This window comes from Carassius auratus, unplaced genomic scaffold (assembly GCF_003368295.1).
Source record: "Carassius auratus strain Wakin unplaced genomic scaffold, ASM336829v1 scaf_tig00215471, whole genome shotgun sequence".
NCBI lineage: Eukaryota > Metazoa > Chordata > Actinopteri > Cypriniformes > Cyprinidae > Carassius > Carassius auratus.
In genome coordinates, this window is record NW_020528103.1 from 138112 (window position 1) to 164249 (window position 26138).

The window sequence follows — 26138 nt, forward strand, 5'->3', positions numbered from 1 at the left end:
CACTCTAACAAAGCTGAAGAATGGCCTTCTGGCTCTCTGCTCTCATTTCTGCTGATCTGAGATGTCCTGAGCCCAAACAAGCAAAGAAACAACTGCTGAGAATGATGTGAAAACACAGAGACCCTTTAAACTGAGCGTTTACAGACTCGGTTCAGCAGTAAAGAACTGGGATTTCTCATCGTAAATGTGAACGTGAGATTCCTGTCTCCCGCTGATCACCATGAAAGAGTGAGCGTTTGAAAGCCTTTTCCAGTGTGAATGAAATGTGTTTCTGTGACGCTTGTTGATGGTGTTGGTTTGGTGTGTTTTGCAGGAACTCCTCGTACTGTATGAAAGTGTCGATGTCGCTCACGGTGTCCGAGAACAACATGGGTCTTTGCTTCAACTCCAAGATGAGGTACTTCGAGAAGGCCGAGCTGAGTAAGAGCAAAGACATCTTCTGTCCTGATATCGACGACTACATACAGACCGGAAAAGAGCCAGAGATCACATGGTACAAGGTACGATCATGCACCCATTGTGCAGCGCTGCAAAAAATGCTTTTCTTACGGAGAATTTTTTGTCTTGTTTCCAGCCTAGATATCTAAAAAAATCATACATCAAGAAGGATTTTCTAGACAACTAAAAATGATTGTTTTTGCCTAGAACAAGCAAAATAACAGAACCAGAAAACAAGGTTATTTTGCTTGCACCACTGGCACATTATTTTGCTTGTTTCAAACATAAAACACCTTACTTTTGACTATAATTTTTACTTGTCTATAAAACTATTTTTGATTTAAGCATTTTTAGATATCTTGAAAAGACAAAAACAAAAAAAGTCAGAAGACTGCAATACTCTTCAGTTTGTTTCCATCTCCACCTCACCGATATCCATCTCATCTGTTAGGCAGAAATGGACCTTATATCAGTCCTGATGTCCCGAGGCATGGACGATGAGATGGAAAGTGGCATGAGTTAGTCCATCTCTGCCACCCATAAGACCGGTGAAATTGGACTGCGCACTAATTCAGATGAGCGTCAAATTAAATGTCTGCCACAGGTTCTGGCTAAATTGAATCAAAGACAGGTCATGGCTGAGGACACTGGTGGAGAAAACATGAGTGTGAACTTCTTCACGCCACACAGTTTGAAATACGAGTTGAAACTGAAAGATAAAACGAATGCACAGCGTGAGCAGCAAATGACTCTCTGATCCAGTTCTTTACACCAATCACATTGATATCGGTCTTATATAAACTGAGCAAGTCTAGCAAAGAGCTTTCATTAACAGCACTTTTTCTTCTTATAAAGTCTTTTTAATATCTTGTAGTGTTCTTTTTTTCTCACCATATGAAAGCAGTGCATTTCAATTAAAATGGTTCAAGTGCGTTGGGGCTATCATTATGATTAGAACATTTTATTTATAATTTTTTGCTGCATTAACACTTGTTTAACTTCAGCACAGTTTGTGCATCATCTACTCGTGGTTTACTTCCTTGACAATGAACTCATCTGCTCATCGACATGAAAATGAATAAGTGCTCAATAAATGATTGACTGGTGGTTTGACAGCCAATTTACAGATGAAACTAGCTGTTGTCAAAACACTGTCGAAGGCGATGTATTAACGTGTCATTCCAATAAAACGCATCAAGTGCATTAAACAGTCCATCTGTTTGTGGATGCAGGAATGCCGGCTGAAGCAGTGGAGACAGAGCATCGTGAGGAAGACGGATGTGCTCTCCATCAGAGACGTGCGGGAAGACGACATCGGGAATTACACCTGCCAATTACAGTTTGGGAGTTTCGTGGTGAGGAGGACCACCGAGCTGTCCGTCACAGGTACGATGAGCTCTTCTGATGAGCTGTGTCTGCTCCAGATCCTTCCTGCAGAGTTAAGTTGTCAACCCTCACTAAACAGCTCAAACAGCTAGTCAAGGTCTTCAGAATCTCTCCCAGACACGTGTATGTGCTGCTTTATCCTTTACACACACACACACACACACACACACATATATATTAATGCACTGGCCATGCCCCAAACCTATACATCATCTTACAATTCATATAGTTGACTGTTGACAAATATGATGCAGGACTCCATAAATGCAGTTATGTACTATAATTCAGGATATTAATAGTAAATAAGAAAGTTGATATTGTGTTCAATTTTAAACAAAATGTGTTTTTGGTCAGTTTTGCAGAGAACACATTACGTTTAAATCCGCAGGGAACTGTTGTGCGTCTCTGAGAAACACGCTGATTCTGAATCAGTCCGTGTCTTGAAAGAATCGTGTGAATCAAAGGACTATTCATAAACAGCCATTTACTTCATTCCTTCGTTTGAACGAATCAAATTAATTAATGGTTTATAAAAATCAACAGATATGTCTGTGATTGGCTATATTGCTCAGCTCTGCAAAAACACATTGACATAGAAACCAGTCTCTAGTGTGCACACCATAGTGCACTGGATAGTTTGCAACATGTGCAATGAAACGCCATGAGTACAGCTTTAACTGAGCCGGGCCTGGATCTGATCTGTAGTTAGTTGTGGTTTTTGTGTTGTGCTGGACAGCAGAAGGCAACACAAGGCCCATCTGTGAACGCTAACACCACCTTCATTCAGTCTGATATTAAACCTCACAAGAGCTGCTCCTGCAAACGCCGTAACGAGCCTCAGCTTGGATGTTCTTCAGAAGTCCACGGTCCTGCTGTTTAGGCTTTAGAAAGAGAATCAGTTCTCTCACTTCATGCTTGTGAATCTGAATTGAACTGGCATGCAGGAATTGCAATTGTTAATCAGAGTAATTCAACACAGGTGATGCATTCTGGGAAATGGAGTGATTTTTCCAGCCTGAACCATGAAAGTTAATTTAGAGTGTGTTAAAATGCATCTAAATTGCAGTTATGCATTGTTATCAATCTCAATTCAGTTAGAATGCAGACGGGCGAAACACACACACTTTACTGGAATGACAGATATTTGTTGCTGTGTGCAGTTAAAACCATGCAAAATACAATAGTGCAGAGCATAAACATAAATTAAGAAAAATAAAACCGTGTCATAGATAAAGAAATAATAATGGATTATATTAAAGAATAAAATTAAATTCCAAATTTTTATTAAGCCGTGAATAAGTGCTGGAGAGACAGACTGGAGTCGGTGCTCGCTGTGTCTCATGCTGTGTCAGACGAACACACTCTCGTCTGCAGGAGGTGTTTGATCAGGTGATGATGATGATGATGATGTCTCTATTGTCAGTTTGTGTCCAGTGACTCTGGAGCTGCTCAAGTGTCTCTGTGTTTTATCTAACGCTGACTCTCAGTCTGTTTGTAGGCTCTGATATCACTGAGTTTGTTGATTAGTTTGAGTTTCCTAATGAGTGTAGTGATTGTGCTGTGGTTTGCTTGAGTTGGTCAGTGTTATTGTAGTGTGATGTGTTAGGACAGCGGTCCCCGGGCCGCGGGCCTGTACCGGTCCGTTTGTCATTTGGTACCGGGCCGCACAAGAAATAATAAATAAATTACATTAAAGCTGCTGTCGGTAACTTTTGGCGCTCGCGTCTGGCGGAAGAACATCGTTGCCGGATCTACTTCTCTCTGTTTACATCTATGGCGAGTCACGCAGGTACTGTGCTACTCTGCAGCGTTGCCGACCCCAACCAGACTAAACTAGTCTGAATATAAACACGTAGTATAAGGGTAACGTAGTGATTCAGGATAAGACAAAAACACGGTTTGGGAAAATAGATCCATGATATACTCGCTCATTATATATATCTTTTACATTTTCAACACAAAACAACACTGGCACAGCCCTGCGGTGATTGGACCAGAAGAGCCAGCGCGGTGGATTTTTGCGGTATCTTATATTTTTACGGCATGTTTAAACGTCACAGAGTCAGTGAGCGAGAGGATGTTATTCATGTTATGTTGTTGGCGTGATGTTATGAGGACGCTGCTAATAAAGTTGCATAAGAATACACAGTGGATTCATGTTTATTACTATATTTACAATATACCACAGTTTTTATGCCAGTCGTATCATTTTTATTTTGTTGTATTTATCCGTCACACCTTAAAGCCCGGTCCGTGAAAATATTGTCTGACATTAAATCGGTCCTTGGTGCTAAAAAGTTTGGGGACCGCTGTGTTAGGGGATTTTAGAGAAGGCACTGGTTTCTTTACTCGCTTCTTGAAATCATAGGTTTTCATCTCTTTCTTTCTCCACAAACGTATTCGTGTGGTTGAACTGTATCGTCGAAGGTCAGCAGCAAACACACTGGTTAATAGAATGGGATTGAATACATAAATCTGTTATATAACATATTTAAATATTGCAGGTTTGTGTCATATTCTGAGTTTGTCACTGTTTTATTGGTTTTGAGGAACACTGAATGTGTTATTGTGCAGGTGTGAGGATAAACACATGATCATATTGAGTCTAGAACTACAGTAAGATCATGTTCACACACAACACTGCACTCACTCCAGATCGCTGTCACCATGGCAACACCAGATTTTATTTGAAAATATTTTCTTGAAAATATTTTCTTACTTGAAAGCAATCTGTGTTACCCCCAACACTGTTTGTATTTGAACCCCACGAGACTTTAATTTCTTGTGTTCAGTCTCTTCAAGAATCTTCTGACCGTCAACTATAATGCAGAAATGTTTCTGCTTCGGTTTGTTCCAGGTTTGCTGTTTTGCAGGTTCTATCGGTCCTCCTTCATGTGCTCTTACGTGATATGTCAGATACTCTGCGTCTGTGGGAAGGAAAGGTGTTTTTGTGTTTGGGACTCATGATGCTGTATGACAGACATTCATCGGATCTTATTTGGTCAGGATATCTCTAGCAGCTGTTTTCTCAGTGTCTGGATGTTTCTGTATTGTGTGATGCTCTTATATTAGTCCTTCTGCTGTCTGTGATGTCACTAGTGAATCCTCATTAGTCACATGACCTGTACAGCTCAGCTGATTGGCTCTGGATAACTGAGCGCTTCCAGACCATCCTGTCAGTCAGACAAAAGCTCATTACTCTCATGTGCTCACAGACCCCTGAACTTTCCTTCAGCGGTGGACAGCACAGTCCACTGTTGATCAAACAGCCAGATGCAGCTTATTAATATGCTTGTCTTATAGAGATCTGCTTCCTGTAGGACGTCAGTGTAAGACCCTCGTCCCGCTGCCCGACTAATGAAAACAGATGATTATACTTATTGAATTTGTGTCATGGATTTGGCTCAAGAGTAAACGCTTAAAACATGTTCCCGAATGGGAGGGTAGAGATAAATGTGTTTTTCTTTTATGGAGAGAGACTGAAGTATTTAGGAGTATGATGAACTCCCTCTGGATATTCATTAATTCCAGCTCTTATATGTATAAGTCTCTTATATCTGATTGCAGATGTATTTTCCGCAGTGTCATGTATTCTAAATAGAAATCAGCATAAAACACCCAGATGTTGTAATGCTGTATGCTAACCTAACTCTGATGTCAAAGCTGGGAACGATTGAATTTTGAATAAATACTTTTGTAGATCGGCTCCACGGAGAACACATGTGTGATGATGTTCAGGACAGGTGTGTTTGATATTAGTGACGTTGCACACTATTAAAATCATGTGTTATGGCCTAAATTAATTTTCCCATTGTATAAGCCACAGCTTTTAATTCTGTATGATTCACATTTAAACAGTTTATTGAATCACAGAAGTGGTTTGGTGTTTCCATGTATTTCTGTAAGTGTCTTCATCAGAATGAATCGCCATGCATCGGATCGTTCGCTGTGTATTCAGTTACACGTCAGGTCTCCAGCATGTGCTTTGAATCTGTTTTTTTTGTTTTGTGGCAGTGGTAATACAGTGTTGGTATTATTGTATAATGCATTATGAACTGAGTGGGTTAATGGTTTTTCCAGAGAAATCTGGATCAGCTTCCAGCTGCTTCCTGCGGATCAGAGAGGAGTGTTATATAACAACATGACGCTGGAGAGCAGGTGAACATCACAGCGGCGTTCAGTCCTGTCCGCTGCTCATCTATGAAGGGGGGATAATAATACACTTAATAGAGTGTAATGAGGGTGTGCAGGGGGTCTCTGTTTCAGGTGCTGATGTCCTTTCTGAGCGTGTTTGGATCTTTTTTCCTGGAGGAAACCGAATGAACGCTGAAGCATTGAGTGTTTGTGCAGCTCTCTCTCTCTAGGAACAGTAAAGCTCATCCACATAAAAATCAATATTTAATGTCAACATTTTATTGTTTTTTTTTTTTCCTCTCTTTGGCTCAGATGAGGCTTGTGTGTAATATCAGTGTGTTTGTGGCGTCACATGTCAGCTGTCAGTCTAACTTCAGATCTGTCACTCAAACTGCCGTTGTCATGGCAACAGAGTGAATAATAATTAGAGCTGTTCCCACCTCGTGCTTCCTGTACTGCCATATTACACATGAGAGAGAGGGAGGGAAATAAACGAAGACTTGATGCAGAGAGAAACGGCTGAAGAGAACGGAGAGAGAGAGAGAGAGAGAGAGAGAGAGAGAGAGAGAGAGAGTTTGAGGTATTCAGGATGATGGATGAGCATGTGATCAATGCCAGCGATCTGTCATGTGGCTCATTTTCATAAACACATTACTGATGGCCACTCTCTTTACAGGGTTAAACAGCAGCCGACCCTCTTCATATTTAACACCACTCCACATTTCTCTGTCATCTCATCAGTAGCTCATGAAGCTGCAGCGGTGTTGTGTAGATGCAGCTGATATCTCTGTCCCAGAGCACATGAGATGATCCGCTGTGCAGTAAAACACACGTCATGTGATGCTTCTGGAGCCAATCACAGTCTGATTAACATGTAGATCACATGATCATTAAAGGACAAGTCCACTTCTAGAAAACAAACATCCTGATAATTTACTCACGCTCATGTGATCCAGGATGTCCGTGTCTTTCTTTCCTCAATCACAAAGAAATTTAGTTTTTGAGGAAAACATATTAAGATTTTGCTCAATATAGATGACTTCAGTGGTGGTCAATAATTTTAACATAAACATGACCCCAGCTGAGGAATAAGGGTCTTCTCTAGAGAAATGATCAGTAATTTTGTGAAGAGAAATAAAAAATAATTAACATTTTAACCACAAATGTCACATGCCAGTAGTTCTTAATCTGTGTACTTTGTTAAAAACTCCATCTCATTTATCCTCCAACTTTAAAATTATCCGACATCATTGTTTACATTTTTTGTAAAGGGCAATAACTTTTTTGCATGTTGGATTTGTAAAAACTGATGTGCTTCTGCTTGCATCACGCGTGACCTTTCGAACATTAGCTAATAAATCACAGAGCTAAGGCTAGCTGAGCATATGTGTTTGAAAAGTGTGTGTGTGTATATATATATATAATAAGTGCACTTATTATTTAACAAAACTAAAGCCATCTGGACATTTATGATGTTTAATATAACTGTAATCTAACTGACTTGTTTGTTGAGGATCTTCTCCAAGGAGCCGGCAGGAGGCGCAGGGTTTGTGATGAGGAGGCACTTTTCCTCTGTGCTCAGAGTCGTTTTAAATAAATGAGCGGCGAGGAGGAGAATGTCTAATGCAGTTATATTTAGCAGTCATTAGTGTGGCCTGGTCGAAAGAAAGGCTGTTTTTAAAGTGTTTTTCATTAATTACACAGGATTGATTGAGCACGAGTTCTGGATTCTGAGAACCATATTCAGGTCAGAGAGATTTATACTGGGACTAACATGATATTAGTATGATATTGACATGTAAGGGCTCTGACTGTGGCCTTGAAGCGGTGTTTCTCAGCCTTCTCCATTCTAAAGCCCCTATATATGATGTGAGCTTGTCATTATGACAAAGCTGCTAGTTTCCTCTGTCAGAAGCTGGGCATGTAAATGCAGTCCATTTACCATGTCAAATAAATTAACATTTATTTTAAGCACATTAACGGGGTTAATTATCATTTTTTTATATATTAATCATAATTATTTATGTTGTCCCTTTGCATGCTTGCAGATAACCTCTGCCTTAAAGCATACCTTGATAAGAACCAGAATGCATTGTGATGAGTGCATTACCAAAACATTTTCCAAGAGGATGTTGTACAAAACCATTTTTCATTCTATTATTGTGTGCAGCTTTTGCTTATCAATATGCGAATGTTAAATCTGTTTCTGGAGTTGCATGAATTGTATGTCAGACTCACAAGGACTGCTTCTTTCAAGTCAAGTCAAGTTGAGCTGTATTGTGATTCTGCTACATGTGTGGACATACAGTGGAACGAAATGTCATGCCTCACAGAACAACGGTGCTAAATAAATACAAACATACAAGTCTAGTCAAGCCACCTTTATTTATATAGCGCTTTAAACTAAAAAGATTGTGTCAAAGCAACTGAAAAACATTAAACCCTTTACGTGCAAACATCGGCGACGGCCCCAGTTTATTATTGTTTCACTTTCACAGCACGTTAAACATCACTCTCTTACTTGATCTGGACAAACTGTGCATCAATTGAAAGTTTAAAGACTCAAGCTTCGATATTTGACCAATATTTTGATAAAACATTGTTGCAGTGACAGTTATTTAGTAATTGTTATCAGGAGTGCAAAATAATAAATCTGTATCATGCCACATTTTGAATAGAAATTCACCACTCACTCATATTCAGTCACGTCAAGCAGCGGTTTATTTGTGTTCACATAGACTCACTGAACAGCGTCAATAAGGATTTATAGACCAAAGATGCATATCTGCGGAGATATATGGATATATTTACAGATGTTTACTTCATATTTCTTGAGACAGAATCATCATTTCTATTCATTTTCCACGGATTTACGCGATCTGATGATAAACAGCCTCTCCCAGCGATCTGTGTGTGTTTGCAGTGCTGTGTGTGACTCAGACTCCGATTGGGCCTTCGCCATGTCAGTCTTAGAGTGTCATATCTGGACAGCGTCAGATCGTGTCACATGCTTCCTGTGCACTTCCTGGTTCATATCTTACCATAACACTGAAACACCTCTGTATACACGAAATATCCGAATAATAAACCCGCGATTACGATAGTAAAGCTTGGTATGAGATTTTCTTGAGATATGGGGCGTTTTTATAAAAAAAAAATCGAAAATGTACATCTGAAATGCTAACTTGTGCAGCGATGAAAAAGGCTATAAATAGCATATTTTTACAATAGTAAACGACCAAATTCCACCCCTGATCGCTGAATGAAGTTATTACAAACACCGGGGTTTAAAGTGAGTTTTGAGTAAAAGTGTAATAACAATTTAATAAATTGTCTGATGTAGCTTGATGCTAACGTTAGCTCTAATGCTACTAATAGCAGGTGCATTTCTTCTTCATAATGCATTTCTGTCGCAATAATTCACTTAATGTCGTAAGAAAATGTTTTTTTGTATTTTTATAGTAAGACTTTTGATAAATAAGGGCTAAATGCATACTGAGACTGAAGTGAGATAGCAGTTTAGTGGTTTGTAAAGCTTGAAATAACCACAACAAAGGCTAATAAAGGTGGAATAAAAGCAAAAGAATAATGATAAAAGAATAATAAAGAATAATAATGTGTCATACCTGGCGGAGGTGTGAAAGACTCGTTTTGTGAGAACAATAGAATCACGGATGGGGGAGCTTTAAGAGACAAAAACGCAGACAAAGCACACAGTGTTCACATGTGAGACTGAGTGCCAAAAATCAATCTGATTAGCCTTCTTTAAAAACACACATGACATGGCCTTATGAAAATTTCATAATCTAATCTGTAAAACTCTGAATTTTATGAAATATTTTCTATGAAGCTTTGGTAGACTTGTGGCTTTTGCTACACTGTGTTGCTAAACTCGTATCCTATATCAACAATTTTTTTTATACATTTTAAAAATGTTTTAAATATTTTTGTTTTTATGTTTGAGTTTTCTGAGTGATTCTGATTCCTGAATAGTAAACTTTGAAGTGTCAGCTTTGTGAACAAATGTTGATTATGTATCTAGTCAGAAAGAATCAAGAGCAAAAACATTTTTATTTTGGGTATGTCATTTCTGTTTCCATGACAAAAATGGAGGGTGACTGGTAAGAAAACAGTGTGTCAATAATGCAAAATGACAGTTAAAGGCAGTTCATCATTGAATTCAGTGATGTCATCATCTCAGTTCATCTGTAGTATCTGTAACTACAACAATTAAATAAAACAGTATAAACCTATACACAACTAACCTACTGACAGATTTTGACTATAAATATACTATGTATAAAAGATTGCCTTTACAAACATATATACATATACATATTGTGACGAGTCAGCTGCCTCCTCCCTGATTGGAGGGCGTGTGATGGGGCGCACCTGAAGGGAATGGAGCCTCATCACCGCCGCTGTTTAAAAGCCCAACGCGCCTCTCCTCGGGAGACCGGTCTCTTCCCCGTGCATGCACGCTGGTGTCCTCGTGGGTCCAGGAAGGGTGCGTTGAGGGACTCCCGCGCCACAAGAGGCGTGTGGCCGCCGGACTCCGCCCCTTACCTGGACCCTTCCTCCATGAACACTGCCCGACCCACACGAACCCTGCAGCACGACGAGGACACCAGATTCCCTGTTATTTTGGACACTCTTCCCCTTTGGCCACTGTTTATCCCCTGTTTTATTTGATTTCTGACGCCAAGCCCACTGTGTCTGTCTTGTGCTCCTCCCGTGACACTGGAGGAGAATGCGGGCAAGACGGAGCCTAGACAGCGCAGTTGGGGAACATCTGGTGACGTCACTCCCTCTCGCTTGCAAACGTTCGTGAGAACCCGGACTGGGACGGAGGAAAACTGGGGACAGCCTCCCAGCCACAAAAGTGGTAAGTGACTTTTCTGTTATTGTCATTTTACCCTGTGGTTGGTTGAGGCTGTCACTAAAACCCGGTTTCTCTGTCCCTGTTCCGGTGCGCTGCGAGAGGGAGGACCGCCCGGAGAGGAATCCCCGCCATGATGACGGGGATGTCGCTTGGGAGGGGGAATGTGACGAGTCAGCAGCCTCCTCCCTGATTGTCACCGGCACCCCGTCCTAAATCGCCGCCCTTCACCAGGCTCCTTTCATCGCTGTTGCTGATGTGACCCACCACCGTTGTGTCATCCACAAACTTGGTGATGTGGAGCTGAACTTTGCAGTGGTTTCCAGTTTCCAGTCGTGGGTCAGCAGTGTGAAGAGCAGCGGGCTGAGCACACAGCCTTGTGGGGCACCTGTGCTCAGTGTGGTAGTGCTCAAAGTGTTGTGGCCGACACAGACTGACTGTGGTCTTACAGTTAGAAAGGCCAAGATCCAATTACAGAGGGAGGTATTTAGGCCCAGGAAGTTTGGTTTATTAATGATTGCTGTGGAATTGAGACATGTGGGTCTGACTGTGCCGTCATCTTGAACGGTTTAGAAAGACAGTAAGGATACTAGGGTTTGGAAAGACTAGAGGTATGTATCTTCTGCTGTAAATGTTGTGTGTTTACACTGCAAAAAATGATTTCTTCCTCAGTATTTTTTTACTTTTTTTTTTTTTAGGCTGCATTTTACTCACTCCCAAAGCATTCCAAGTTGTATATGACTTTTTGCTTTCAGATGAATCCAATTGGAGTTATATAAAATTTGTCTTTGATCTTTCAAGCTGTTTCGTGGCACTCAGTGGGTGTTGCAGTGCTTCATTCCAAAAGAAGTGAAATAAAAAGCATCCTTCCCTCCGTAAAAAAAAAGTGTCTCACATGGCTTCGGGGGGTGAATAAAGGCCTAGTAAATCAATGTGTTTTTGTAAAAAAAATCCATATTCAAAATGTCAAGTCACCTTTATTTATATAGCGCTTTAAACAATATAAATTATAACATAGCAACTGAACAGAATTAAAAAGGAAAATAGTGAGCCAATAAAGCAAAAAGGCAGTTTATCATTGAATTCAGTGATGTCATCATCCAGCTCAGTTCAGTTTAAATACTATCTGAGCAGTCAAGTCAATGAAAATGCTGGTAATTAAGTGACCCCAACTAAGCAAGCCAGAGGCGACAGTGGCAAGGAACCGAAACTCCATCGGTGACAGAATGGAGAAAAAAACCTTGAGAAACCAGGCTCAGGTTTTATATACAGTATGAGGCTGTTCATGTCTGCTAACCCTTCCATGTTTCTCTCTCTCTCTCACACACTTTTAATCCTCCTCTCACAGAAAGCACTCAGCATGTCTTAAAAGCGAGTCAGTGAATAAAAGGCCATTTGATGTGTTTTCTTTGCTGTGTGAAATGAATATCTTCAATAACAGCCACCCAAAGAAGGGGTGTGTGGTAGTGTGCTCTCTAACCTGCATTACAGAGCTATGGGACACACAGTTTCCTTTCATTTAGCCCTTAATGGCTGTTAATATGTCCCATTTTCTCTATGAATCACAGTATATGGGTGTGTGATCGTGAGTGTAGAGACTTCCATCAGTTGTCATTTAGTTTGCTTCAAAAAGAAGCTTTTAGAATGCTGAGGTCAGTTGTGATTGGGGGTGGAGTTAAAGGCAGGGATGTGGTCAGGATGGAGTTAAAGGTATGGCCAAAGGAATGGGCGGGGCTTGGGATGGAGTTAGATGAGTGCTCAGAGGAGTGGGTGTGGTCAGGGTGGAGTTAGAGGTATGGCCAGATGAGTGGGTGGGGCTAAGGGCGGTCAGAACATCTAGATTGTAGTCAGCATTAAATTATGATTGTTCAAGTACAGTTATTGAACTCAGTACGTGTGTTCATATTCCTGTATAGAATATATTTATTGTTTCCATTACATTCTCTCTAGCTTCTCTGAATGAAAAGTGCTAATGGAGTATGTGTAAATGTCAGCTGTCTCATGAATTCTTACATCTGGGATCTGTAATGATGATCACACTTCATCAATAAATGTGTCTCTCTGGCAAATTATCACTCAGTTTGTGTCTCAGTGTTCAGAGTGTTAAACTGCTGTTAATGAAAACCACAAACACTTTGCTCTCACACCCACATTTTTGTTCTACCTTTTCTAACCTCCTGTGTGGATGATTTTCATCTTAAAATTCGCCACTTACCTTTATGATATCAAGTCAAGTCACCTTTATTTATATAGCGCTTTAAACAAAATACATTACGTCAAAGCAACTGAACAACATTCATTAGGAAAACAGTGTGTCAGTAATACAGAATGATAGATAAAGACATCCGTTTAACTTTCAAACCCATGAAAGAATGAATGAGGGACCTTGAGTTTTTTTTTTTTTTTTTTTCAAGAACATAATTAACTGTGATTGTTTTGATGGCTCTACTCCCACTAAAGGTTCATTTGGAAATGAAAGGCTATAACCTGTAAAAAAAAAAAAAAAAAATAGACAGAGAATGAATGATAATGACAGTCTGTGCATGCAAGACATGTCAGGCATATTTATGTTTTAAAGTTGTTGGTTTGTTCGGTAGGTGCATTGTTGAATAGAGAATCTTAACGTGAGAGAAGAATACAAGTGCTTTATTTTTATGGTCTAGACCGACCCAGAATTTAGCTCCGTTATTCAAGATGGAGTAATTGGCTCTCAGGCAGAGCTGGAGTCTTGAGCTGTCAGTAAACACATCATCCTGTTATAATTGAACACTTTCCTGTAGTTTTAATAGCACATTGTCTCAATGGCAACTGGAACAGCCCTCGGTCGTCCTTCCAGAAGAAATAAGTCGTATTTGGCTTGTATGTGTGTGAGAGAGAGAGACTGAGGTCTTCTCAGGACAAGTAACATTTGTAAGAAGGATATGTACCAACCTGTAAAGCCCCACTCAACTGTTCAAAGCATACTGTAGGTGAGGAAAGGTCAGGACTGTCCTTCACGTTTGTACTGACTGTGAGCAACTGCATGAATAATTCAGACTCGAGCCTCGAGCGTCATGCTACAGACACGTTCTCCCGTCTGGTCACTCGGAGGGGTCAGATCACGGCACGTTACACGAGCCCAGGAAGATGCTTGTCTCTGTCTCTTTATGAGAATCAGTTCTGTGTGGTGTCTTCGACCCCAGCAGGCTGTAATTTGCACCTTCTCGTCCCCCCTGCACATGACAGCTGCTGGAGCTGTGACACGGTCATTTTCCCTCCCGTTCTCCAGCTCTCATCAATCCTCCCGTAGCCGCTGACCCATCCAGTCGTATGTAAGCACTGGTTCCCGTATCACCGCTGCCTTCCTGCTTTTACTGGACTCCTGTGAGCCTCTGGGACAGCTGCTGTCACGAATGCCTTTAGCTCTTCTGTTGGAGGCTCCCTTTTCCTTTTCCAGTGTCCATGTAAACTCATTATTAATTTTTTTTTTTTTTTTTTTTTTTTTTTTTACTTTATATCAATTATTATGATAAATGTCTTCTTAATACTTGTTCATCATAGTAGATGGTGATTGTCTTCACACACTGTCATGTTTTGAGGACTGGTGGCTGTAGTGGTCATGTCTGATATTGGAGGCTGCAGATAAATTAGCATTATTGTAATGATCTGGTATTTTTACATTTTGTGTTTTATACTCGTGTTCATTAACATGAACTGGTCCTTTTCAGTAAATACACATGTGAAAGATTCCTTTATGCTCTGCATGTTTGGTGATTATTGCTAAATGAAAATTTGTTAAATGGACAAACCTTACGATTAATTATTTGTGCATGTGTAACGGCACCGTGGTGAACAGATTGACTCCTGTAAAACAGGAGAGAAACGAGGAGACGGTGTATCAGTTTCGAGCTCTCTGCAGTAACTTATTTTAAGAATTGTCTTCAGCAAACACATCTCTATAAGAGTCATTTTATGTTATGTCTTTTTTTTAAAGGGGGGGGGGGGGTGAAATGCTGGTTTTCACTCAATATCCTGTTAATCTTGAGTACCTATAGAGTAGTACTGCACCCTTCATAACTCCAAAAAGTCTTTATTTTTATTATATTTATAAGAGAAAGATAGTCTGTACCGATTTTCCCCCGAAAAACACGAGCGCCTAGATGCGTGACGTGTGGGCGGAGCTAAAGAATCACGAGCGCCAGTAGGCTTTTGTGTTGAGAGCGTCTGGAAGCTGTGACACAGATCCAGAGGCTGAAATTCAACAAGAGCAGCATCAGCAAAGGCTTCTCTATGTGTATATATATATTTGTTTAGCGGTTTTGGAAAATGACTAAGTTCCACTTTTTTTTTTTTTAAGCTGTACATGTGGAAAGTGCAGTTTGATAACAACATCGCATGTTGTTTACTTGATGTGCTTACGCGCCGATAGCTAAGTTAACAACACAGAGATATTTGAAGCAGTTTTACTCACCGCCTGCGGTTCCAACACACGATCGTGACCCTTTTTCGTTGGGACTGCATCATCCTTAAGAAATAAACGATACGCAAATCCGGCGTCAAACTGGGCCTTGTTTGTAAAACAAGCATCTTCGAAATGCAGGGAACAAACACAAACACTTGCACAACTCCGTTGATGCTCTGTAAAAATAAACTCCATCCACTGGTCCCTTAATGCTGTTTCTCTTTTGGTAATCTGTGCAGGGTTGTCTTGCCCTGGCAACCAAAAACACACTTCTTTTGTGACATTTGGCGACGCTCTGGCTCTGATCAGTGAAGTCTGTTGTGCTCTCAGTGCTCTGCTATACGGGAGCGCGCTCTTCCGGCAGAAGTGCCTCAGGACCCATATAAGGAAATTCCGCTCCATCTAACGTCACACAGAGCCATACTCGAAAAAAAACTTTCCGAAACTTGTGACAAACCGGAAGGAGTATTTTTGGAACAGAAATACTCCTTCAAACGTACAACTTAATTTTTGAAACTTTGTCCATGTTTAGCATGGGAATCCAACTCTTTAACAGTGTAAAAAACTCAGTATGCATGAAATAGCATTTCACCCCCCCTTTAACATTTCAATGAATTTTCAGTGTCCATGTCAATACAAAATCCATAATAAAATAAACCTCTCAGTACACAAATGCATGTTCACTTACTTTTCGTGCTTGTATTTTACACTAATTATCAAAATGAAATGTAAAGACAATGGTGATATTCACTGGCTATTTTTTAAGATACTTAGAAACGTCCATTCACAGTATTTTATCAGTATCATGTCAATACAGTACTGCAATATCATGCTCAGAACTAATAAAGTGCTTCAAATATAACTTTAAACTTCATTTTAAACTGTACATTTCCAACCAATGGTGGGAAACTAACATACAGTGAGCTAAACATATCTGTTAACACTGCAATCTCCAAAAAATATCTTCATGTGCATGTGTGCATGGGAAAGTGTGTGTGTGTGTGTTGAGCTTATTTGCTCTCTAACGTAATGTGCATGTTATCAGTCGGCCATTACTCTGTTGGGCTTTGCCCTCTCATCTCAAACTAAATCAGAAACAGACCCTAAAGAAAATTATTTTGCTAAAACGGATCACTCATATTCCAGGAGAGAAACGAGGAGACAGTGTTTCAGTTTCGAGCTCTCTGCAGTAATGAGAAACTCACACAGCTACAGTAAACCTGTCACCCGACGCTGCCCCTGCTGGCCTGGAGCAAACACTACACAATTACATTTGAAGTAGGAAAATCACATAAAAAATAGAAAACCTTGAGATACTTGTTTTGTTTTTTTTAAATACAATAACTTGTGTTCAAATAAAAGACAATAATTGTGAAGATTCTTAAAACACAAATACACCACTTTTGTGGTCGTCCCATATGCAGTATCTGAGAGGCTGGAGTGGAGGATTCTGGTTTCATGTGTGCGGCAGACAGTAGCGACATGTTGCTTTTCTCCTTCTGCTTATGCTTCTTGTGCATATGAGATTCAGCTGAAACCTCTTGCTTTCTTCAGCTGGTTTCCCCCTAACAGCTACATAATTAGCAAATAGTTAATTAACTGCTTTAGGTGCCAGATTCAGCATGTCATTACACCTCCTCATCATCTCTGGATCATCTCAGCTTTTTTTTTTTTTTTTTTTCAGCATGTTTAGCACATTATGTGTGTGTGTGTGTGTGTGTTTGGATCACATTCATGTGCTCGTGTGAAACATTCATCTCATTAAACAAAATTCATTTCCTGTTTGACTCTCATTTTATCTAGGATAATGATGCAAGATCTGCTTAGTGTTTAGCAGTTTTCTCTCTCTGTTTGTAGATCATGATCACTTCACCTGTGATCGGAGAGGATTTGTCTCTCTTTAAAATGTTTGATTGTTTGAAGTCATTTAAAATGGTCTTTTTAATATTTCATCGTGAGTATCTTTTAGAGATATATCTCATTCTCAGTGAGTTGGTTGTGGTGTTATTCACTCACACACACACACACTCACTCACTCTTACACACACATGCACACTCACACACATACACACCCTCACAATGTGTGTTGTTGTAGTGAACAGGTGACTCTGGCCGTGTGCCCCAAACACACTGACCTGTTTGAGCAGGAGACAGGCTGGCAGTGTCCATCTCTGAGCATCTGAGCACTGTGTGTGTGTGTGTGTGTGTGTGTGTGTCTATCAGTCTAGTCCTTTAGTGTCCCTCACATGTCCTCCCTCTCTATCTGTCCATCACTCCAGCAGTCTGTCTGCATGCTCTCATCCATGATTGATAAACATTTAACCACCATTAACAAGATCCATTCATTCATTGGTGAACTAAATGAGCATGCATCTCCCCTGATGTCTCTGGGTTTAATGAGAGCGAGTCTTCTGATGTTCCGGGTGTTTGTTCAGATCCTCCGTCACTGCTGTGTTTGTGATCCGAGATACAGTGAAGTTCGTTAAGGGCAGAACTGAACGTGTCAGTGTTGACTTTAATGTTCTACTGAAGACAACAGATGGCTGATGTGTGATGCTCGCTTCTGATTGGCCAGCTGAGATTCTAAGATGAAAACGAGAGAGAGAGTTCGCTCTGAGTACTCCAAACATTTATAATCTCCTGCAAACATCTTTCTGCTAGATTTGTCGTTGAAGCTGTATGTTATCTGCTGGTCTTTGTGTGTTTTGTTGAGACACAGACAGTGACATTCATTCTTATTCATTCATTAAAACAATCAAGTGCCTCTTTTTGATTTCCACTATAAACTCTCAACACGAGTGGCGTCTCTTCTTCAAGCCGCGGTGCTGTGTTCATGTGCAAGAGGGACATTTACTCTCTCTTAATTAAAGATTATATCACATCATTTTCTTCACAAGAAAAAAAAAAAACTTCAAAGAAAACGAGTGAAAAATAATATCTGTGAGTCCACCAACTGAAAATGAAGCAAAGTTGTTTGCATGAGTAAGATTGACGTTTTTAATATCCACAGCAGCGGCGTTGGATTGGCGTGACTGAGCCGTCGGCGGCCGGGAGAAAGCACATCGTGTGCCACGGCATCGTCCTCATTATTGAGGAAACAATGCATAATTAAAGTAATCATGATTAATTACCATTCGCTCACCATTTGCACATCTGCTTAATTATAAGTTTGGAAAATTCCTCCACGTCTGAATTCAGATTTTTTGCGATGCTCGTTCTGACGTGGTGTTGATAGTTTGACGTGAGTGCATCAGCTAGAGGCTCTGGATCTGCCGCGCTGATGTTCGTCTGTTGTTTTAATTACACAGAAGTACATGATAATTGCCTGTCACTGCGGGAAGAAATCGGGCCCAGAGCTAAACGTCTACATGGCATGAGGCTGTCCCACATTTTTAAAAAAGCATTCTTCCATAATGTACTTCAGGGGTCATCAGAAGCAACATGCACTTTTACAAGTTGTTTGAACTGAAATGTGTGTTGGCAGTGTGCGTACACAACCATCCTATAATGATTAAAAAAAATACAGTGTATGTTGTTTATTAATTTTTTAACCTCGTTAAATAATTTCCCCTTTCTCATGTCATGCAGTATTCAGCCAACACCCCCCCCCCCCGCCCCCCCCCGGAGTGATCTGTGAACAGTCAACCATTGTTTCACCTCCTGAGCAGATGTAGACAAGAATGATTCCTATGTAGGATGTGCCATATCATACCCTCCACAGTAATACTGATATAAATTTAGAAATGATAAAAAAAAAGTGTAGTGATGCAAAGATGTATGGTGGATATACGGTCCACACACAACACCAACACCAATAAGTGTGTTCAACTTGAAGCAGTGCTGCGCAGACTGATCGGTGTATAACAACAAGAGGGGTTCTAGAGCATATTTGAGGATCACTCTTACCTTCTGAAATAGGCGAGGAGCATATCTTTAGTAAAGCGCCGTGGAGAGAGGGGAGGTGATTTCAACTAACTGCCTGAATCTAGCGTAAAAACACGGCCTGCGCATTGTCACGAAAACTTGTCAATCGCACGTGTTTTAAGCCTTGCCAATTTAAACATTCAAAAAAGTTTAAAGCATTCAAACAGAAGACTCGGAAAAAACTCAACTGAGAGTTCAGTGCACTACTCTTATGACAATAGATTCACACTTCACTCATTAGTAGCTCATTGGAAAAGGATTGAAAATGCCCTTCATTTTGTTTGCACTACATGGACTAAAACAGCTTCCTGAAAAACAGAGCTGATTTTGACCGAGTAAAAGGCAGACATGGGGACTTGTGACTTGGTGACTTGGACTCGAGTCGACTCGAGTCGCTATTTTTATGACTTGAGACTTGACTTGGACTTGGAAGTTAAAGACTTTTTTGTTTGATTCCATGATGTATTTTACTGAACATGATTATTTACAATGCAAATCCAAATTATTTTAATTTACTGACAGCTACTTATATCTTGTCTTTTAACTTCATTTAAGATCAAATTCTGCAGGTAAAATTACAATAATAAGGTGACTTGACTTGGTCTTGACTTGACATAGCTTGTGACTTGACTTGACTTGACTTGCCCAAGAAAAAATACTTGGGACTTACTTGAGACTTACTTGAGACTTGCACATGTGTGACTTGGTCCCATCTCTGGTAAAAGGGTGTTGTTTTACACTAATATTGAGAAATTTTAAACAAGAATGTTACAGACTTTTCATTAAGACCCTAAAGAATTATAACAACTTGTGGAAAATGTTCATCTGATGACTCTTAAAGTGCTTTATTTTTGCACACTAATTTTTTACTTAATTCTGTAGTACTTCTTAAGATAAACTTAAAGTTATTGTAGACTGCTCTACATGCCTCTACTACGGGAGCTTCCATGAGTGCGGTTGCCAAATATGAGAGTTCTAATAACAGAATCAGATCTTCTGCCCAGTTTTTTGCTTATTTTACGCAATCTGGCAACAATGCTCTCATCTGATCTGAAAACAGCAGATCTGTTTTCTGTCATGAGATCTCAACTGTATTGTTTGACATTGTGATTGCTGATTTAATGCACTTAATCAACTGCTGTTCTTTTAATAGAGAAATAGACTATTGCCATTTGGAATTACTTGGAATTTAATTGTTATAATTAATGTAGACAGATTGCATAAATATTTGGTATTAAATTATATAATAAAAATCCTATAATAAATCAGTACACTAGATGAGGTAAAATGCTACCAAAATTTATAATGATGTACAGTTAATAATAATCTAATTGCTAAAATATTGCTAAAACGAGAATAAAATAATTAGTATTTTCTTTGATTTAAACTAGAGAAAAATGTTGAGACTTTATCGACGAAAACCAAAAGTAAATAGGATAAGCTTGACTAAATATGATAAAAAATTTTTAAAAAAATCTTAAAAGGACATTTTAACACAGGTTGAAAATAGCTGAAAAAATTAACCCTACGATCAACCAAGTGTACTCAACTGTGCTATTGTGGGACACCATGAATATGAACTACAATGCGCTTTTCCAAACTGATTGCACTATATTTTCACTGTTTTATGTTTTATTATTGTTTTATTATTATTATTTTTATGTAAAATCATTTTCTAACGGTTTTTAAATGTTTTAATCATTTTAAAAGTTTTAAAATTACTTGTTTTATTTTTGTTATTATTTTTCTTCATGATTATGTTACTTTCTTTTATGTAAAACGCTTTGAATTACCATTGTGTACGAAATGTGCTATATAAATAAACTTGCCTTGCCTTGCCTTTTAACATACTATCTATTTTAACATACTTTTAACATACCCCCCCCCCCTCACTAACATACGATGACCTGCACCAGTCACTTTGTGTAGCACTGGTCTGATCACTACCTCATTCAGCATGGACCTGACCACTCTACATCCTCATCAGTCAGTTAAACAAAATAACTGCTCTTGATCCCTTTGTCACTTTGTCACTTTAATCAATCAATCAATCACCTTTGTTTATATAGTGCTTTAAAAAAATACATTGTGTCAATCACTGAACAACATTCATTTGGAAAACAGTGTGTCAATAATGCAAAATGATAGTTAATTAAAGGCAGTTCATCATTGAATTCAGTGATGTCATCTCTGTTCAGTTTAAATAGTGTCTGTGCATTTATTTGCAATCAAGTCAATGATATCGCTGTAGATGAAGTGACCCCAACTAAGCAAGCCAGAGGCGACAGCGGCAAGGAACCGAAACTCCATCGGTGACAGAATGGAGAAAAAAACCTTGGGAGAAACCAGGCTCAGTTGGGGTCAGTTCTCCTCTGACCAGACGAAAACCAGTAGTTCAATTCCAGACTGCAGCAAAGTCAGATTGTGCAGAAGAATCATCTGTTTCCTGTGGTCTTGTCCTGGTGCTCCTCTGAGACAAGGTCTTTACAGGGGATCTGTATCTGGGCTCTAGTTGTCCTGGTCTCCGCTGTCTTTCAGGGCAGTAGAGGTCCTTTCTAGGTGCTGATCCACCATCTGGTCTGGATACGTACTGGATCCGGGTGACTGCAGTGACCCTCTGATCTGGATACAGACTGGATCTGATGGCCACGGTGACCTCGGAACAAGAGAGAAACAGACAAATATTAGCGCAGATGCCATTCTTCTAATGATGTAGCAAGTACATCGGGTGTTATGGGAAGTGTTCCCGGTTCCAGTTTACCTTATTAATGCAGCCTAAAAATCCTTTAACGGATTTGGATATTAAAAGCATATTAGTATGTTATGTGTAAGCCAGGTTAAAGAGATGGGTCTTTAATCTACATTTAAACTGCAAGAGTGTGTCTGCCTCCCGAACAATGTTAGGTAGGTTATTCCAGAGTTTAGGCGCCAAATAGGAAAAGGATCTGCCGCCCGCAGTTGATTTTGATATTCTAGGTATTATCAAATTGCCTGAGTTTTGAGAACGTAGCGGACGTAGAGGAGTATAATGTAAAAGGAGCTCATTCAAATACTGAGGTGCTAAACCATTCAGGGCTTTATAAGTAATAAGCAATATTTTAAAATCTATACGATGTTTGATAGGGAGCCAGTGCAGTGTGGACAGGACCGGGCTAATATGGTCATACTTCCTGGTTCTAGTAAGAACTCTTGCTGCTGCATTTTGGACTAGCTGTAGTTTGTTTACTAAGCGTGCAGAACAACCACCCAATAAAGCATTACAATAATCTAACCTTGAGGTCATAAATGCATGGATTAACATTTCTGCATTTGACATTGAGAGCATAGGCTGTAATTTAGATATATTTTTGAGATGGAAAAATGCAGTTTTATAAATGCTAGAAATATGGCTTTCTAAGGAAAGATTGCGATCAAATAGCACACCTAGATTCCTAACTGATGACGAAGAATTGACAGAGCAACCATCAAGTCTTAGACAGTGTTCTAGGTTATTACAAGCAGAGTTTTTAGGTCCTATAACTAACACCTCTGTTTTTTTCTGAATTTAGCAGTAAGAAATTACTAATTGGAGGATCTTCTATTTCTGGTCTGTTAAGTGCATTAGACATTTTGCAAGGAGCCTTCAGCGCGTGCTGAGTGAGCGAGCGCCTTTGGGGCCGTTCACATATCGCGCCTAAAAATGCGTGGAAAACGCTAGTCGCGCCCCTGGGGCGACTGCCTTTGCTAAGCAACAATGACGTGCTCTCTCCATGAAGACGCGGAAATTTCAGCAAAGGATAAATGGCTTTGCAGCTCTAAAAATCGCTTGCAGTAGCTCTGCTACTAAATTTATTTCAAAATTGCAATCCATATACAACTATGATCAGCTGTTCCTTCATCTTGGCTGAGCTTTCAACGTTGTTACGGGAAAGGATGAAGCTGATTGGTTAGTTCTTGTCACATGACCCGTGGTGCGCTTGTGTCATTCTGAAAAGTTGAGATGTTTTTACATGTTGCTGTATCTAAAACGTACCGAACCGTACCGAACCGAACCGTGACATCAGTGTATCGTATCGAACCGAACCGTGAATTTTGTGAACCGTTACACCCCAGCGCGTAGCATTACAGTCTTCTTCCCCTGCTCTGCTCTGCGCTCTCATCTATAGGTCACCTGAATCTGACAGTGCTTTTATAAGTGAATTTTTAGAATTTTTTACTTCTGTTGTTCTGTTGTATGATCGTATGTTATTATTTGTTTGATTTTAATATTCATGTTTGCTGCCCCGGTCGTTCCTTGGTTTCTGAGTTTTGTAATGTTTTGGACTCATTTGGATTTACGCAATACATGAATCGACCAACACATGTCCGTGGTCATACACTTGACCTTATTATGCCATATGGGATCCCTGTAGATAATGTATTTATTGAAGATGCTTCTTTCTCTGATCATAAGCCCATTATTTTTACGATTCCTGTTGTTAGCTCAGCCTTGGTTAAGAAGCATGCAGGATCTTTTTCTCACTCTATAAACTCTCGTACCGCCTCTCAGTTTAGTGAGAAATATCTAGCCAATACTATTGAGTTGTCTATCTTGAATGCTGAGTCTTTCTATGGCCCTGACGATATACTTTCTCTGTTTTACGCAGCTTGTTCTGATATTTTAGATTCGATTGCCCCTTTGAAGATGAAACAACCAAAGCAAAAACTTTATTATTGGCTGGATGACAATGCTTGTTCGCTCAGACAGGCTTGTCGTAAAGCGGAGAGGAGGTGGAAGCGCAATCGGTTAACAGTGTCATTTGAGATCTTTAAAGAGTGTCTGATTATGTTCCAGAATGCTGCTAAGTCAGCTAGATCAAAATACTTTTCTGAATTAATTGCTAAACACTTCCATAAACCTAAGATTTTATTCTCTACAATAAATTCAGTATTTAATCCAAGTTGCCAATTTCACGGTGAAGCCTCGGCAGAACTCTGTGAGAAATTTGTAAAGTTTTTTGCTGATAAAGTGGCATTTATTAATTCATCCTTCACTTTAGATCTTTCAGATCAGTTTTTGAATTCGTTGGCTAGTCCGTTTTTCTTTTATAATTTTCAGCACGTCTCCTTAATAGAACTAAATGATCTGGTTAACAAGATGAAGATAACGACTACACCACTTGACGTTATTCCATCAGAGATTTTAAAAACAGCTTTTCCTATAATCGGCCCTAGTGTTCAAGTGTTGATCAATTCATCTTTGAACACTGGGGTAGTCCCAAACAGTTTCAAGCATGTGGTTGTTCAGCCTTTGCTTAAGAAACATGGTTTGGATGAGGGTTGCTTGAATAATTTTCGGCCAATCTCGAAGTTATAATTTTTATCTAAACTTTTAGAAAAAGTTGTTATCTCAATTGAACCTGTTTTTAAATACAGCCAAGTTATTAGAACCTCTTCAATCTGTTTTTACTGCCCATCATAGCACAGAGTCTGCCTTGCTAAAAGTTCTCAATGACATGTTGTCACGGCACGTGATGCAATGAGGCACGGAGATAGAACCAATTGCAGGTAAGTCGTTTATTTAGGGATAATCCAAAGGGGTAAACAGTCCAGGCAGGGGTCAAAACCAAACATAATCCAAATCCAACATAAACAAGACACGAAGACAAAGCAAGGCAAGACAAGGCAAGGCAAGCTTTGACGGACCTGAATAATACACGACATTAAACAAGGACTCCGTAACACAGACTAAGACAGACTGGGTATAAATAGACAGAAAGATAATGAGGGAACAAGAGAACGGTGGGGGACAATCAAATACACAACAAGGAGGAAGGTGACCAAATAAGGGAGGAGGAAGTGATCAACAACCCAGACACTGTGACGCATGTTAATTGCAGTTGATGCTGGTAAAAATGCTGTATTGATCCTACTTGATCTTACAGCTGCCTTTGATACTGTTGACCATAATATTCTTATTAGGCGTCTAGAGCATTCATTTGGTATTAAGGGTATAGCCTTGAAGTGGTTTAGTTCTTATCTTAGAGACAGGTCCTTTTCTGTGGAGATTTCTCTTCATCCTCTACCCCCATTTTTAGTGGAGTACCTCAGGGCTCCATCCTGGGTCCGCTTCTTTTTAACTTGTATATGCGTCCACTGGGGGATATTGTTAGGAAGCATGACATTAATTTCCATATTTATGCTGATGATACACAGTTGTATCTCCCGTTGAAAGCCGACGAGTCCATTCAGACCTTGATGGATTGTATTCGGGACATTAAGGAATGGTTATCGATTAACTTTCTCCAACTTAATGAGGACAAAACAGAAGTTATTGTCTTTGGTCCACCAAAACTGAGAATTAATCTCACTAAGGAACTGGTTAACCATTTTCCCTCAGTTTCCTCTCATGTCAGGAACCTTGGTGTCATTATTGATTCTGAATTATGTTTAACCAAACAAATTAATTCAGTTGTAAAAGATAGTTTTTATCAGTTGCGGTTAATTTCCAAACTAAAATCTTTTTTGTCATTCTACGATTTGGAGAAGGTTATTCATGCTTTTACTACTTCTCGCCTGGATTACTGTAATTCCTTGTACTTGGGTCTTCCTCAGTCATCACTTGCTCGGCTCCAGATGGTCCAAAATGCTGCTGCAAGGCTGTTGACCGGGACAAAGAAATATGATCATGTTACCCCAATTTTACCCTTGCTTCATTGGCTCCCGATCCATTTTAGAATTCAGTTTAAAATTTTATTATTTGTTTTTAAAGCTCTTAATGATCAAGCTCCTTTATATATTAGAGATCTTCTTACTCCTCTTGCTCACACTAGATCTTTAAGATCTTCAGACATTGCTGCAGCCTGGAATTGAACTACTGGTTTCGTCTGGTCAGAGGAGAACTGGCCCCCAACTGAGCCTGGTTTCTCCCAATTTTTTTCTCCATTCTGTCACCGATGGATTTTCGGTTCCTTGCCA

At 39.7% G+C, this 26138-nt stretch overlaps 1 protein-coding gene across 6 annotated transcripts in view; it reads left to right on the forward strand.

Moving 5' to 3' along the window:
- LOC113094876 (interleukin-1 receptor accessory protein-like 1-B) overlaps positions 1-26138 on the forward strand; it is a 179569-nt gene that overhangs the window by 75252 nt on the left and 78179 nt on the right. For all 6 annotated transcript variants that reach the window (XM_026260503.1, XM_026260504.1, XM_026260505.1 and 3 more), the window contains 2 exons: positions 314-500; positions 1671-1824. In XM_026260503.1, coding sequence (XP_026116288.1) covers positions 314-500; positions 1671-1824 — 341 coding nt within the window. The remainder of the gene's footprint in view (positions 1-313; positions 501-1670; positions 1825-26138) is intronic.